Source organism: Melanostigma gelatinosum, assembly GCF_949748355.1.
Source record: "Melanostigma gelatinosum genome assembly, chromosome: 5".
In the NCBI taxonomy this organism is placed as follows: Eukaryota; Metazoa; Chordata; class Actinopteri; order Perciformes; family Zoarcidae; genus Melanostigma; species Melanostigma gelatinosum.
Window position 1 is genome coordinate 23,145,900 of NC_136638.1, and position 17,276 is coordinate 23,163,175.

At 42.3% G+C, this 17,276-nt stretch overlaps 1 protein-coding gene across 2 annotated transcripts in view; it reads right to left on the reverse strand.

The window, feature by feature from the left end:
- fam13b (family with sequence similarity 13 member B) overlaps positions 1 to 17,276 on the reverse strand; it is a 57,525-nt gene that overhangs the window by 12,388 nt on the left and 27,861 nt on the right. For both annotated transcript variants that reach the window (XM_079269133.1, XM_079269132.1), the window contains exons 7-11: positions 16,137 to 16,264; positions 5,900 to 5,944; positions 3,074 to 3,160; positions 2,443 to 2,590; positions 768 to 865 (exon numbers count right to left, since the gene is read on the reverse strand). In XM_079269133.1, coding sequence (XP_079125259.1) covers positions 768 to 865; positions 2,443 to 2,590; positions 3,074 to 3,160; positions 5,900 to 5,944; positions 16,137 to 16,264 — 506 coding nt within the window. The remainder of the gene's footprint in view (positions 1 to 767; positions 866 to 2,442; positions 2,591 to 3,073; positions 3,161 to 5,899; positions 5,945 to 16,136; positions 16,265 to 17,276) is intronic.

The window sequence follows — 17,276 nt, forward strand, 5'->3', positions numbered from 1 at the left end:
ATTGCTATGTAAATAAATCCAGTGCCTGAGCAGTCTCCAAGTGCAAACACTGAGCCAAGTCACCTCATAGACCTGGGAATCTTTGGCTTTGAGCAAAATCAAAACCATTTTTGGGCAGAACAATTTAATGATGATGAATTTGGAGATCCCAAAGTACTTTAGTCATAATCTTTCAACCCTATTTGGAGTCAAAGCTTCAACTGTTGGAGAATCTCAGATTCGTTACAGCTAAAATCAATACTGTGTCGATCGATTGTTTTATCCTGCCGAGTAACTTTTACCCTTTTCCCTCTGAAGAGATGTGAAACAGCATTTAATCATCGACTATTTTTTACAATTTGACGCCGCGTGACACACCAACCACCGTACATTAAGTGTGCTTGTTAACAATCAGAAGCTGGAGGCGTGATGCAGTGTGACGTGTTGTACGAGATAGTAAAGGTCTGTTTCAGTGTAAAAACGAGCTTCAGCTGAGTCCAGGTGATTTGTAAATGTGAGGTTTCAAGTGATCAGAGCAATGCCACATCACTGCACATGTTAAAGAATTGCATTCCTCTCTGGGAGAGAAGGAAGTCCTCTCCTCACGACGCACCAAGCTACCTGTGCAGTGACTCACACATCCATCCTGTCCAGATGAAGCCTCACATGTTCCTCGATCTCCTGAAATACTGGCCATGATGCTACGATCTCACTCTGATAACTTCGGTCGTATATTCTTGACATAAGGTGAAACTTAACTCAACGTTTTGAAAGCAAACCCAGCTCACCTGGCAGTGCTGATGTTGTTCTCAGCGTCTCCGACGGCCTCTGCATCCAGGTCCATCCCCAAGCTCTCCTGCAGGGCGGCGCCAGAGTCAAATGAATCCTGGAGGAAAGCAGCAGCAAGAATTCACCATTAATGTGACAGTTTTTAATGAATGTTAGACGTTAGAAACTTAAGAGCAGAGCAAGAGACATGAAAAGGCAAGAATAGGAATCGGACACAAACAAGTGCCTTCTTACGACGCACATCATCATGTTTCACTTTCTTGTGACTGTTAGGAGACAGAGCTTTTATACTTTCACTTAAATGGTAGAATTCCAGCACAATTAAATATTGAAGTGAGCCCCTCTGCACATTACCACTCATAAAGTTTACACCGCAATGAACAAGGAAACAATGAGGTCATTCTTTATATACATTTACAAGAGTTAATGATTATCCGACTTATCTCTCTAACCCTTTGATAAAGTCAAAGCGAAACTTTCATTGTGGTCATCACAACGAATGCAACAGCTTGATTTAGGGCTCGAAACACGCACATCAAAGCGTTTGTGTTGAGTCTGTCAGAAAATCAAAGCTGCGGTGGCTATCACATGACTCGTAAATGAGTTGTAGTGAAGAGCAGGACGATGACACAATGAGTAAATGTGAGCTGCTGCACAGAACACACATGTTACATTAGTATTACAACTGTCATGTAAAGAGAGTAAATGCTGGGTGTGTTTCTTTGTAGTTTGGCCCACAGGTGTTGCTGTCATTCTTTGCTTCTTCTATTTAAAGACGTAGATTATTGTTCAAAGAGGTGACAGGTTTCTCACTCTGTCGGCCATGTTCTCCGCTCCTCATCTCCCTCCTGCCGTCTGGACGCTAAAATGGTTCTTGGGCCACTGAGGCTTTAAAGGGGGGTTTCAAGGAGGGGTGGGGATAGTAGCATTGAGGGGATTTCAGCTGTGACCAGGCTGACTAAAAATGTATGTGACTCTCACGGAAAAATAAATATGACTACACCTTAAGGAAGCAACAAACACTTCTTCCTCGTGGCAAATATTAGAAACACTTGGATGGATTACGGAGGTAAGGTGGCACAATTGAGACACGTTTCCCTGTTTGTGTTCAAGACAAGTTGTGCCACTGGGATTTGAAAACGTGATCCTAATTTTGTTCATACTTGTTTCATCAAAAAGTGAAAGATACTATGCCGACCTACTATGACTCCCTGTAAAGTATGATTCTGCTTCGTGATGTTCCCCCTGCGACTGTAAGTTTTAACAAAACACTGCCTCCGTGACTCAGCGTGTTCATTAATCTGTGCGTGCATTTGACAAACAGGTCTGTTCCAGCTATTGTAACCATCAGGACAGAACAAAGATGGACTGTGCTGATAAAATCAAACATTCAGGCTTGGGAACGACCGACAGAGGGGAGACAGGAAGGAGGTTAGCTATGGGAAATATGCTGCCAGCCCACAGCAACTGGTTGGGCTCTGTGTGTGTTGTCTGTGAACGTTTATTGAGGGAAATTTCCACTGTGTGTGATGATTCTCTGCTCTTTCTCGAATGTGTGTGTGTTATTTATGTCTATTCGGCTCTAACACACAGTGTGCGTTTGATCATGTGCAGGTGTTTATGTGCAGTATGAATTTGACGGTTCGTGTGTGTGTTTCTGTGTCTCCGACAAACCTGTGTGTCTTTCTGGCTTTGTTGTATGCGCTGCTCGGTCTGTGTGAGCGGGGTCTCCCCTTCTGTGTCGCAGGGGCTGTCCTCTGGGTCAGTTTGTTGCGTCTCGTCTCCATCACGACCCTGGTCTTCAGGCTCACTGGGACTCACTCTGGAGAAGAAAACAAAATCAAAAAGGTCATAAATAAGATGAACTGAGAACACTGCCGCTGTGCCTTTGTGGTGGTGCTGCGTGCTAACCTATTTCGGCATGCAGTGTGAAATGCTGCGACATGTTGTTTTGTCTTGGAGGTGACTGACCACTGAACAGCTGCTCCCCCTAAACATGTAGAGTTTGCTCCTCATTGACATAACAGCTGTCAACATGTTTACCGGTAACCTGAGCCATCTATCTGGCTCCGTGCCTTCGTACATGATGTTAAATATGGTTCTTTAAAGTCATCCGATGCGCTCAGGACCACCGAGGAAGCGGTGTAACGCATGTTCCTGCCAGCAGGTGCTCGGAGGGCAAAAAGGAGAGCACATGTTTTGCTGCACAGAGCTTCAGAGTCAAAATGTTCTGAAACATGAAGCATGTGTATTTATGCGTGTGCTGTATAGGTGTGAATGTGAATGCGGGTGTCTGGACTCTCACCCTTGGCTGTCGTAGTTGGTGTCGATGGAGGTTTTCAGCTCAAAGAAGTGCTGCTCCACTGCGGCCCTGATGGTTCGCTGGATTATCCTGGAAAACACAAAAAAAAAAAACACATGGACGTCATTCATCAGGATTTATATTCACACGTTATTACCGTGCGTGATGATGCATTGAGTTTCACTTAGAAATGACATTTCCCTCCCATGTGCTGCATCGTAGCCTCTGTTCAAACAAACAAGGCAGGCTGTCAGGTTAGTAGTTAGTGACTAATTAAGTGCAGTCAGAGTTTAAAACCGTGTTAAATATTGAGTAACAATGCAGCCCGTGTTCTCTCCACTGGAGTGAGTTTAGCTCAGCTGTAATGAGTGTAAACTGTAACAGTGATAATGTCTAGCCAAAGGTTTACATGGGTTTACACAACTGCTTTGGATAAGATCCTGTGACCACGTTTTCTCTGTTTATTCAGCAGTGGCAGCCAATAAAGATGTCCTCTTAAATACACATACATTAAGTCTCCAACGTCTCCCTGCTTGTATCAGCTTAGTATGTATTTACTAACTGCTATGACCACAAGGAGAGCACTAATGCTGCATGTTGTCTTCAAGCTGTGGTGGATCTGACATACAAAATTTTTTTTTATATAATTCAGTTCTTAATAGAGAATTCAGATAAAGAAAATGATAAAATACCTACCATAAATAAATGAGACCTTCTGTAATAATTTGTCGAAAATGAGATTCATTTGTGAGCTGTTTTCTTCAGTTATAGTGCATCCAGTGAGTCGGTGCATTGTTTACTCATTTAATTAAGGCCTATATCTTCAGATTAAGGTTTACCAGTAACCAGGAATGATGCACAGTTCAAATCTTCATCAGTCGTCATCATCAGCCTCTTTTAACGAAAGACCTCTGCTGATCAGTTGACGACGGGGACTTTAAACGACTGACTGATGTGTTGATCTCCATGCAAAAATAACAGGAGTGTTTGTTACACATTCTAAAGGTGAATAATGAATCTAACTTTGTGAGAGCCTAGTAATCCCTGAGATTGTTTCTTTTCCATTCTGGGCTATTTAACATGTCCTTATTAAGTAAAAAACCCTGGTGCAGTTATGAAAGGATTAATAATGCTTAAACTATAAACCAGAGAGGCGAGAAGACATTACGGCCTATAAAAGGTAACAACAGCAGTCACGCTCTGACCTCCACCACACTGACATGTGACAGATGATCCACAGGCTCGACTGAGATTCTATTTAACTCTTTGTTCAAATCAAGGTAATATCATACTGTGTGTGTGTGGTGTATTCAACATATTCATACCAACAAAGTTACACAGCATTAAATGGAAGACTTGGAGGTGGAACATAACTGTGTTTGGGCTCTAAGTCCATGTCCATTTATGGTAAAACTCATAAAAGGTGTTGAGCTGAGGTCAGATAAATGTGTGTGTGTGTGTGTGTGTGTGTGTGTGTGTGTGTGTGTGTGTGTGTGTGTGTGTGTGTGTGTGTGTGTGTGTGTGTGTGCGAGTTGAGGATATATCAGCCAGAAACTGCTCACAAACTGTGCACTCGTTTCTCTGGACTACAAGCCCACTTTCGCCTTCAGCAGCAACTCAAACTCTAATTATTAACCAACACACACAAAACAGCTACTTCCACATATGAACGGTAAAAGATGATGTGCTTGCAGTTTTTCCCTTTCTCTCACACACACACACACGCACACACGCACGCACACGCACACACACACACGCACACGCACACACACACGGTCAAGAGTAGCACTGTGTGTTTTTGCTGTCGACTAAATTTTGTCTAAATCCTTTCATGCATGATTATTTATCTCATTGTTTGCTCGCTTTCTTGACATCTAATCTTGTACAGGTTTGTGTTTATCCAGATGAAGTTTGACTGATTCATTATTTAAGTAATTATTTAAAACAACAAAGCCAAACACCAGTTCCAGCTGAGTCTCTTTTCTTTGGCACATCGGTATTTAGGAAATAGTGAAGCAACTATCAGCTATTTTTTTTGGCATTCTGTAGAAATGACGATTTAGCAAATACTTTTTTGGCGAAAGAAATCAGCAGATGAATTGATAGCATGTTGATGTCAACAAATGCAAAAGGTTACACTGAATATGATTATTGCAGAATTAATTTGCTGCTATTTTGTCCTCTTTTGTCATCGACACACACACACACTGTCAGTGTTCACGTGTTATTCCTGAGACACCTTTGTGCTTCCAGGTTCTCACATGAATGTACAGCAGCACAGTGAATGGTTTTACTCTGAGCCCATGTCGTGCAGTGAAGAGGCGGAGGCCTGAAGGTCATGTGATTGCTGCGTTCATGTCCTTGCGGCTCTAAAAGCACAGAGTCACACAAAACGCTTTAGTTTAGCTCCATAATCACAACACAAGGCTTTCCTCTTTCCCCCCTATCACTTCCTCCGAGCCACTTCCTCTCCTCAGAGCTGCTTGCACTTCTTCTTCTGTTGATTCTTGTTATTTCATCTGCCTCTTGAGCAGATGGCCCTTTACTTCCTCTAAACACTTCAACCAACCCGGCTCTCTTACCCCCTGTTTACACTTTTCCATCATCCTCTTCATTACCTTTGCAGGACAGCTGACTTGTTTAAAGATTTATTTGTTTTTACAAGCAGGTGCACATAAAAGTTTCTTAGTGTCGCTGGAATTTTGTTCAGAGTATGTCTGTAGGTTACTACAGGGTGTGTACATAAAGAAGTGCCTATTTATGGTGTCGGGAGTGGATAAATTGCTGGTGAGTGTGTGTGTGTGCGTGTGTGTGTGTGTGTGTACTTACTCAGCAGAGTCAGCAGGCAGGATGGTTATAGGGGAGAGGTGGGAGCTGTACGGAGAGAGAGAGAGAGAGAGAGAGAGAGAGAGAGAGAGAGAGAGAGAGAGAGAGAGAGAGAGAGAGAGAGAGAGAGAGAGGAGAAAAGGACAACATGGTTAGAACATCACTTACTCCTCGGCTCCCTTCCCTTACGGACATGAAATGACCTCAGAGGTGTCAGGAGATCAAGCGCTGGGGAACGGAAATCAGCATAATGAGGTTATGTTCTCACTGCAGATGTGTCCTAATCTAAAATCCCCTGTGCCAAATGACAATCTCAAGAAATGCACACACCCTCACAGACACAGACAGACAGACACAGACACACACACACACACAAATAGACAAAGTTTCGGTCACTGGCGCCACTCTGGGTGGGCAGATTGTTATTTAGGCTACAGAGCTCTGCTAAACCCTGCTGATCAGATAAAAGGGTGTGTGTATGTGTCAAATCATATTTGTTCTTCGATGTTCCTCCATAAAAAAGGAAGTGTGTGTGCGTGTGTGTGTCATGAAACAGGGATCAGATGTGTGTGTTGATTCAGCAGCCTGCCGCTGGCCTCACAAACACACACACATACTGACAGGCACACCGGGACTCCAGATTTATATAACACACACACACACACACACCTACACACACACACGCACACGCACACACACACACACGCCAGGACTCCAGATTTATATTACACTTCTACACGCACACACAAGGTCGTTCACATTATGCCCAAGTGTACGGGTATAGCTCATATATACTGTGTGTGTGTGTGTGTGTGTGTGTGTGTGTGTGTGTGTGTGTGTGTGTGTGTGTGTGTGTGTGTGTGTGAGAGACTCAGACGGTCAAACTCAACTCATTGGAAAAACAGCAGCTGACGTTACGCAACCTTTTTGTGTGGATGTATGTTGGCTCTTTAACACACACACACACACACACACACACACACACGCACACACACACACTTAATGCAGAAAGAAGTCCTGATGTAGATCGATAGACTGAATTATTAATGGAAGATAGGAAACAATAATACCTCCATCTTTATTTCTTACTCCATACTTTCTTCTTATTCTTCACTTGTTTCTTGTTTTCTATCATTGCCACCCGACTCGCTTTCCCTCTTGACCTTAATTTGTCTTTCTCTTTCCATACCACTATTATTATTCCTCACTTTCTCTCATTCCACCCCATCGTGCTTCATACAGAAACATCACGTCTTCTCTATCCTTTGCTCATCTTTCTCTCAAGGTCTTTCTCTGTCTCTCTCCCCAGTGTTTGTTTCCTCTCTAATCTCCTCCCGTCCTTGTTGCTGGCTTTGAATGTAACGAGCGCCTCACGTTCCCCTTTCTGACACTGTAACCTTGGTCGTGAATATGTGTGTGAGATACAGAGACAGTAAGCTTGCCAAAACAGCCCAAAGAATGTAGGTTAGGAAGTAATGAAAGCGGAAAACAGACATTATTATGTTTTTTCTTGCCCTCTCAAGTCAACTTAATAAATACTTGGATAAACTAGCTTATGATTTCGTATTATTTTTGAGTCCAGAATGATCTGGACTCAGATCCTTTGTCATTTTCTCCTCCTGTTAGTCAGCATAGAGAACTGCCCGAAACAGGAAGGCTCTCTACAGCAGCGACTGTTGCTTCGAAGCGCTGATAACATCTGACAGATCAGGCTCTCCTGCTGAGTTGTACCCTAAGGGAGCGAGTCGGGTGGCTGCATCACTAACAATAGATCCTTGATAGACTCCTCAAGTACGTTACATAATCTACATGAATTAAGAAGCAAAGATAATATCTGATCTTGCACCATTTCAGCCCCTGAAGGCTTGAACTAAATGCGTTATTGCGGCCTTTGGGGTGTTCCTGCCCTCCTCCTGGAGATCCTGAAGCAGCAGCAGAGATAACATTTCTACCAGCGTTAGTTGAGCTCTAAAGGACCTTACGTGGCATCTTTATAGCCCTTTTGGGCTTTTCTTCAGTGAACACCATGAAGGGCAGATAGGACTGAGTTTTCTAGGTCCCTGATGATGTTGAAAGTGGTTTTGATTATGTCTCAAGGTGGAACGTTTCCTTCACTAGCTGTCATACATATATATATATATATTGTTGCAAGAGTGCAACAATAAAGCACGAGTTGGCGAATACCAGGTGGGATTAGATCAGTTGCTGCCCTACAGACGACTGGAGCGGTAGCCAGAGACAGCAAAAAGAGCTTGATACGGTCTTAAGGAGTCACACCTTCAGCTCGCTGTTTGTTGGCAGTGATACTGTGAAACCTTTTAAAGTGATCAAAGTAGACAAGACAAACACTTTGTCTTTGATAACGTCTATTGGTGGTTCGGTTAATGGTGGAGTAACATGACAGATTCCCTTAGATCCCATCAGGTTAATCTGCAGTCTGCTAACCTGATCCTCAGCATGATCCCTGGTGTCAGGTTACTGCTTCAGTAGGCAGCTGAGGGCTGAGCAATGCACCTGTGATTTGAAGTAAATGTTAACATACTATTACAAAGCAGCATCTATCGATTCACCTAACCGGTGTTATTTCACATTATGGTTTCAATAGTTATGGTCTTCTTTAATTTCTATGACACTGTTGACACTTGATAACTACAATCATTTAAACCACAATGATTTTATACACGAGCGTCATAACATGCTTATAAAAGGTGGACATGAACGTGTTCTTGAAGGGTTGCAGTAACTGAATCACACTTTACTTTAACGCGGGAGAATAGTTCGACGTGAACTCCATCATCTACACATTTACTGCCAATTCAACACATTACTGCCCCCGCATGTTTTACTGGGAATGAAACCATGAGATTTGTGCACTAAACTAAATGGAACTTTAATTGTACTGCACATAATATTAGACTGCATATGATCCAGAGGGTTTGAGACCTTCATATATGTGCAGATAACATCGTGGTTAGGCCTTGCCCTGCTGATAATTATTTCCTGCTTGTAGGTGAGGTTCTCATGACTCAGTATTTTAACAATGCTGGGTTCAATCCAGCTTTCACAGTCTCTGCTGCCTTTCAGTTACTTGTTGTTGTTTGTATAAACAACTGGCCTAAATGTACTGTACGTACTGTACGCTACCTATCACATGCATGAGCCAGGAGGATCCGTTCCAGAATTTACTGCAGAGCTTACATGCTGTGCTGTGCTATCGGTGGCCTCACCTCAGCTGACTGAGTGACTCAACAACAAAAACATCTCAGCATGACTGTGGTTTTTCCTGCTGTGTTAAATGAATAAAACAGAGTAACTTTGTGACGTCAGTGCAAATGGCAGCGAGGAAAAGGGCTGATAAAGGGCGTCTTGGATTATTCACAGCATTACTCTGTTGGCTCGATATAAAGGAAACAAAGAGTGTGTGTGTGAGGTGTGTGTGTGAGAGAGAGTGTGTGTAAGGTGAGTTTGAGGTGATTCCGCAGAGGTGCTGTTGTCAGCACCTGTCTGGGAGGTCTTACAGAGTGCTGCAGTCCACCCAACACATACACACACACACACACACACACACACACACACACACACACACACACACACACACACACACACACACACACACACACACACACACACACACACACACACACACACACACACAATATTCCAGCGTGCAGAAGACAACATATTTCACGATGTCTCTTAAAGCTATGGCTTCACACACAGAATCCTAAGCATCATCTTGCATCTCATTAACAGCTCGTCTCGCTGCTTCTGAAGTAAACATTTAAAGATCTTCTTGTCGGGGCCAAGAAACTCTCACAGAGCTTTGCTACTGATGTGTGCCTTCAACAACTCAAACGTTGACCACATCACAGATGTAAGGCCATCCGAGAAGAACGACCTATTTTGTTTAGCTGACTCAACAAATTCTTGAACAGCCCCTCACTCTTCCTCCTCAATGCTAATTGGATTTGTACTTGTGTAGCGTTTTTTCGAGTCTTCTGACCACTCACAAGCACTTTAACACTAAATGTCACCCATTCATACGCTAATGAGAGGGGCTACCATGCAAGGTGAATATAACTTTATATGATGTGTGCATGTCCACGTTTGTGTCGGCGGTTATTACCGTTTCTGGCGCCACATACATTTCCTGTCTTTTGGAAAATTGTACAAATGTTCTCCAGATAAGAACCAACAATTATTTTCATTGTCAATTTAATTTGTGGGTCATTTTTTTATTATTTGGTAGGTGAAATGTAAGAATTGTGAAAAATCTCACAATTTCCAAAACATACAAACATTGCCGTGGACTCTGAGAAATATGAATGATAAATATCATGAGTTGCAGCCCTCAATAAATCCTTACACTTGAGAGAATTGACATTTCTTCTTGATAACTGACTTTTAAGGAGTAATTGTTTTTTTTAATTTTTTGGCAAAACACGAATCAATCAATTGACCAATCGTTTCAACCAGAATCGAGATCGTCCACTTCTCTAGTTTACACATATTGAGCAAATACTTAGTCTGAATATTTTTCAATGTGTACACATTCTGAGCCAGATCCCTCTGCCTTCTTTATACTTGAATTGCGTCATACAATATCAGCTGTTAAGTAACGCCTTGCCCTCTTTCTATTCCTGTACAAGAAAAGACACAGACGTCTTCCTGTCTCTGGATTCGTTTTCAGCTCCGCCTGGTAACCAAACAATGAGCAAGAAGGCACGATACAATCTCATTTCCCTCCATTCTTCCATTCGTTATGAAAAGATATTTCATCACTTAAAACATTCCACTCACAAGTTGATCCATTAATGTAGCTTTCACCTTTAATCTCTTTGATAATTATTCGACTTCATTTATTCAATCTCATCTCCTCTCTTAAGCCCATCAATGCTCATTCATTCATTTATCTATCATCCAAACACATTTGCCTTCACCTCCATCCATCCATTCATCCATCGATCCATTCATTCATTCATCCATCCATTAGTTAGAATCATTTATTCCAGTCAGACTGGAGAAGTTACATAACCCTGGTGTTTACCTCTGCAGCAGAATGTCACAGGCCATCCTTATCTTCCCAGCTGTGTTTCTGTCCTTTTTGTTTTGTTTCAGCCCGAAGGTTTTTCAGGGTGACGGTTGTCTCGTTTGTCTGGCAGGCTGTTTGTCAGTTTCTCTTCTTCTTCTTCTTCTTCTTCACGCTAACACGTATACTGCAGGTGATTGAAAGTCCAGTGTGTTTTTTTAATTGTCCAACACCCGCAGAGAAGTCGGCTTGACTTTTAACCAAACTCAGCACGATTTCTGTCGCTTTGGTCTTTTTGCCTGTTAACCACTTGACACATCTCAGTATCCAGCTGTTCAGCTTGTTCTGTCTCTGAACTCTCAGCCTCTCCTGCAGATTTCTCCTCTGTCAGTATCGGGTCGGTCTACAGCTCGGCCTTGCATCCAGTGGGTCGGTTATCAGCAGAGTCTGGCTATCGCCTGGGTGCATTCTGTCCTCTGAACCAGTGTGTGTGTGTGTGTGTGTGTGAGGTTGTCTCAGCCTGCACTGCCTGTAGAAGTGCTGCAGTAAACATCCAGAGCTCTGCTCAAATATATGAGCTTCTGATGTAACCAGGCAACAATACCCAGGAGGACCAATGAGATGGGACGGGCTGAAGTTGGGAGCCAATCGTAAAGCAGGAAAGACCTCTGCGAGCCAATCAAGAGTCAGAAAGGGGAGGAGGTTTGATTTTGTTCATAACAGTGGGCTATGTAATGGTACACACACACACACACACACACACACACACACACACCTGTGTCTTGTATATCACCCTCTGAGAGCCTTTTCGAATGGCATCAATACATTTGACAAACTATTGATTACAAAGAGTGACGAAGAGGAGTGTCAATGATACCTAAAGAGCTGACCTGAGAATGAAGCAACACAGAGGATACACATATGAATGCAAACAAAAGTGGGGAGGAAAAGGGCACTGAGAAAGGAGGGAGAGGGGTAATCAAGTGTAATTAACGTGTTTCAAAAGTGCATTTCACAGTTAGGGGCCGTGTCCACTAAAGTGTTTTTTCCCCAGCTGAAAACAGCAGGTTCTCTTCTAAAAGCAATTTGTCAGCCGAGACGCTTTGGCAGCGTCTGGTTGCTTTGATACGGAATATCAGCGGAAGTATGAATGTCAGCAGAAGGTAGAGGACTTCGCTCCGGCCCTCGCTCTGGATGAGCAACGTAGGGAAGGAAGACGGCCCTCAAGGTCCGTGTGGCGAATAAGATTTTGTGGGCGAGGAAACATCTCGGCGAGTACCATTGTTTTGTTCAAATTCAAATCAACGTTATTATCCCACACGGGGACATTTGTTTCGTCCAGTGCTCCAGACATGAGGACACCATGACGTCCACAGTAAAAACAACCGGGTATAACGCTTTGGTGTACATGGCCCCGTATATCTGTAACTACACTGTATGTGTGATACTGTGGAGCGTATGAAGAACTCCAACCAAAGCAGTCACACGTCACCCACAAGGAAACTAGGTTACGTTCTTTTTGCCCTCATAATGTTTCTGTGTCAGCCAGTGTGTCTCCAACAGGATAAGACTTCAGATTAACTTTCTTCCAAATCAAATCATGCTTGAGATTATCCAGGTGTTACCACGCACTAAAAAGGGAGTTCTAACAATACGGGATAAAATACTTCAACAAAGATATCGCAAAAAGAGGCGATAAAGACAAAGAGTATGAACAGAAAAACCTTGATAAATTAAGAGCAATTTGCTCGGACCAGAACAAGTCAGGTCTGTTTTACCAGAAAGAAAAGCAGACTATCATTCTAAGATGCAATGCATGGCTTTCAGATATGTCTGGCACCTCACTGTAGGAGACCGGACGGGATTTGTTTCGTGCAGTTTCAGCGTCTTTGCCTGCGAGCCTTAGTGGAATAGTGCCCACGAAACAACCAGTCCAAATGTCTAAACCTGAAGCCTGGGATCCTACATCATGTTCAAAGAATATTTACATGGTGAACGCACATTAGAAATAGAAATAGATTTAGTTATACTTCAATATAAGTAGGAGCCAGATACAAATTTTTATTTAAAAGAAAGTAATGGTTAGTTGCAGCATTAGTTGCTGGCTGCTATTTAATGTACCATGTACACTGATTTATAAGTGTTTCAACCTCTGAATGAATATACGAGGATCCTGTTGCGCCATCCTTTCTAAACCTACAACATTCCACAAACTCCTCAAGGAAATAAAGAACAACTGTTATTCAAATTCGGTCCTTAATCATCAACTCGTTTTGAGAAGATTTTTTTTTAAAGCCAAACTGTAATCTCAACATGTAACGTTATCATCTGTGACTAACACAAAGAAGCTACAGTGGCACGGTGTTGACACAAAGCGGCTTCAGTAGCAGCAGCGTGTGGGCTGACAATCAAAATGATTACTCCCCCCCCCCCCGTACCGTCTGTACCGGGACTGTGGGTGAGAACCGATAGCACACGTGGTGAGTGGTGCTATCTAGGTCAGTTAGGATATCGTATTACACATTGTGCCCGGTGCAGGGGCCCAGGCCTCGACACAATCGGGAAGTGAAGGGCGAGAGAGGCAGCAAAAGGAGGGCGTAGCGTGATGACCGGCAGGAGAGAGAGAGAGAGAGAGAGCGAGAGAGAGGACTTCTTTATACATGTAGTCGTAAGAAATACGAGTGGATGCTTTGAGTTTTAAATGTACCACACGATGACAGAGGCGTCTCTTGAGGACGGTCAACTATTGAATAGTTATGTTTTCTATATACATTACTATGCAACGTTATCATGCAGTGTGTACTACGGTATGTAAATATGCATATGGACTGTTTTAAACATTTTCCCTGTGAGCAGGAAAACTGCAAAATGAGATCAGCTGTCAAAAGGTCATCATTCAAGAAGCAACAAAAATCCCATCATACTCTCACCCACTGACATGTTTTGAGTTGAAAAAATGGTTCAAATTTGAAACCTACATTTTGAATAATCACATCCTGATCACATCGGACTACCTACCTACACTAGAGTATACTTCAAATTAGGCAAATCAAATGAATGTACGGGCTATAAAACTGGTTTTATTTTACTTTCAATTATTTTTGCACAATATTTTGTTTTATATTTATATTTTTCGATTTGTTTCTGTGTCTTATTTCACAAAGCAAAAAGTGTGTTGATCTATGAACCAGGTCAAAACACTGATACTGCACTGACCTACATACTGTGTTTATGTACAAATCATGCAGACGTATATGATTCACCATATGTGACAGCTATGCACCATATGGGATAACACGAACTAGAACATGCGACTTAAAGGTAAAAACGGTTTGACCAGCGTCGTTTAATTTGAGTCATTTGCTGCACGTAACACCCCGCCCCTCCCCCCCTACATCTTCATCAGCATCATTAAATCTTTGAGTACCAATGGACAACAGCTGCCTCCTAAAACCGTCCACCAGTACAACACACACACACACACACACACACACACACACACACACACACACACACACACACACACACACACACACACACACACACACACACACACACACACACACACACACACACACACACACACACACACACACACACACACACACACACAGGGGTCCTTTTGTGTTGCCCCACAAACAATGTATTAACTACTCAACCACTTAGATGTGAAACAATGCAGACACCCACACACAGATGACACACATACTGCAGCAGCCTGAGCTCTCTCGTTCTCCGAGACCTGATATATCATCACACAGAGTGCTGAACTCTGGCACAATGGGCAACACGTTTAAAATGTAAATGTTGTCTTGATGCAACTTTTGTTTATGCTTTTGTCTCAGAGTTACAGTGAGAGATATATATTGCATGAGCTATATGGTCTAAATCATGTGAGTGTGGATTATGGATTACTGCCGGTAATCATCTTAAAGGCCAGTGGGACTAGCAGCAAGACCCTGACACGAACACACACACACACACACACACCCACACACACACACACACACACACACAGAGAGAGCCCAGTGAGTGTTGTAAAGCATCACAGCGGACTGATTTATTGCCCTACATTGCTTTACAACGTTGCCTTTATCTAACTGGTAGCCAGCCACTGAGCAACTAGGACACTGTGACTGCAGTGCACACGCTGCTGAACGAACACAGGTTTCTACAAAATTCCTGGTTTGAACAACGATAAATCAGGATCCAAAATGATTCGAAGTCTCCATATCAGGACAGTGACAACACTTTAAAAAAGCATTGAAAGCATAGCAGGTCACTAGGACAGCAGCATGGTTGTAATGGGATCTGGACACATAGATCCATGATCACTTAAATAATAAAAGGAACATCTTGCATACATTTTCGACTGAAATTATTTATTTTCAGAATAAAATGAATATTTAATTGACATAGCCCATACACTGCCCTCTCTAGATAGACAGCCGGTGAAATGTGTACGTGTCTATACGCAGGAGTGTGGGTTTAGTGTTCAGTAATTAACTTAAAAGGAGATCAACAAATCAGAAGAACCTGAGAAGATCCTCATGTTCCTGCAGGAGGATTGAACTTCTGTGTCTGTGAGCGACCGACCCTTTGTCTTCTGGTTGGTCACCGACTACAGAACTCAAGCGCTGCATCTTTAAGTGTGACCACATGGAAACTACTGACTGTGAAAACGAAATAACACACATGTTGGATGTTTGTATACTCATTACAATGTTCCAACAACTATGACATTAAATAATGAGCAGATGATCAAGTGTGGGGGAGACTCCTTTCTGGAGCAATTTTTGGAACAATTGTTCGTAATTTGAATCTGGAACGCAATTTAGAAACTACATTCACTTGAACACTTAGATTCATTCTTAACATACACCAACTAATAAACATGTAGCTAGTTGACTAGTGACTACTTCCCCGCACCACAGACCATATATGAATATATCTAATATATGAATGCCTCGAGACAATGATGAGGTATTCTAATAACTCATCGATGATACAACAAACAAAGCCTGTGTCGATCAGAGAGAAAAGCAGCAGATATTTAACTCTGTAACTTTATTGTGCTGGTTTTTAAAATCCAGTTTGGGACCTCGGTCACATGTCATGCCCTCTCTCAATATGTCATCCTCAATACAAGGTGAGAATAAAAGAGAATAACCCATCTTATCTAATAATATAAGGTAAGTCGTGATGCCTCACCTGGCTGAGGGGCTGTCGTCAGTGTGTGTGTGTTGTGGTGAGTCAGAGGAGACGGGACCCTCCTCGCCGTCCTGGGGCAGCTCTTCACATTCGGCCTCGCACTTCTCATCGTCCAGCAGCTCCGTGATCTGAAATACGGAGGACGCGAAAGGTCATTATACCTAAAATATAAATATATTTATATATACGTATATATTTTTTAAACAAAAAGCATGTGAAGACATTGCTATTTATAGAATAAAAAGGTTTATGGTCTGAGATTACCACAGGTACTAATCAGAAATTATTATTTTTGGGAGTTGATTTGGTTTCCTACGGGGTAAAACATGAAGAAATAATGGTTCATAAAAATGGAGCAAATATTGTCTGCACCTTCATTGACACTTTAACGGCCTCATGAGGAAGACCAGTGAAGAAGCAAAAATGCATCAGTTCCAGGACTTCTATGAATTAAAGCGACTAAGATCATGTTAATATGTCTATAATAATAAATATTTATTTATTTATTAGTATATTATTACTGAAGTTGTCTTGGCTAGCAGATTTCTAACATCAGTGTTCACGTATAAGAACTTTTATAAAAAGAGGACATTGGAAATTGATTCCGACCAATACACCAATACAAATCCTTCTCATTTTATTTAGGCGAGTTGTGACTTTCAGTGTCTGGAGAGGAACGGTCCAGAACAGACATCAGCAGAAAAGATGTGTGGTTGGCTAGATTCAAGGCAAGGTGTTGAAATTACAATTTGTTCCGTACGACATTTGAATACACATGAAGCCAATGAGTAACACACCGACACAGATACAGATACAAGATAAGCAGAGAGATAAAAACCAAACGGAAATCTTTTTCTTGGAAGGACAGCGTTACAGATTGCAGGAGCTTATTTCTGCACACTGTCAGAGCTCCAGTAACATGGAGTTGGGATGAAGAGTTCTGGACCACTTTACAAGGTCTTGGTTCCACCTGGGTTAAAACAAAGTCATGTGACATGTGAAGGAGAAGAAGCCTCTTACATCCTAAGAACTCTACCAACTAATAATCAGTCAAATTTGCACAAATAACTGGAAACACAGATGCCCCATGATGATAGATTAGACGGCGATACACTGCGACATGGTGGTTAAATGCATCCT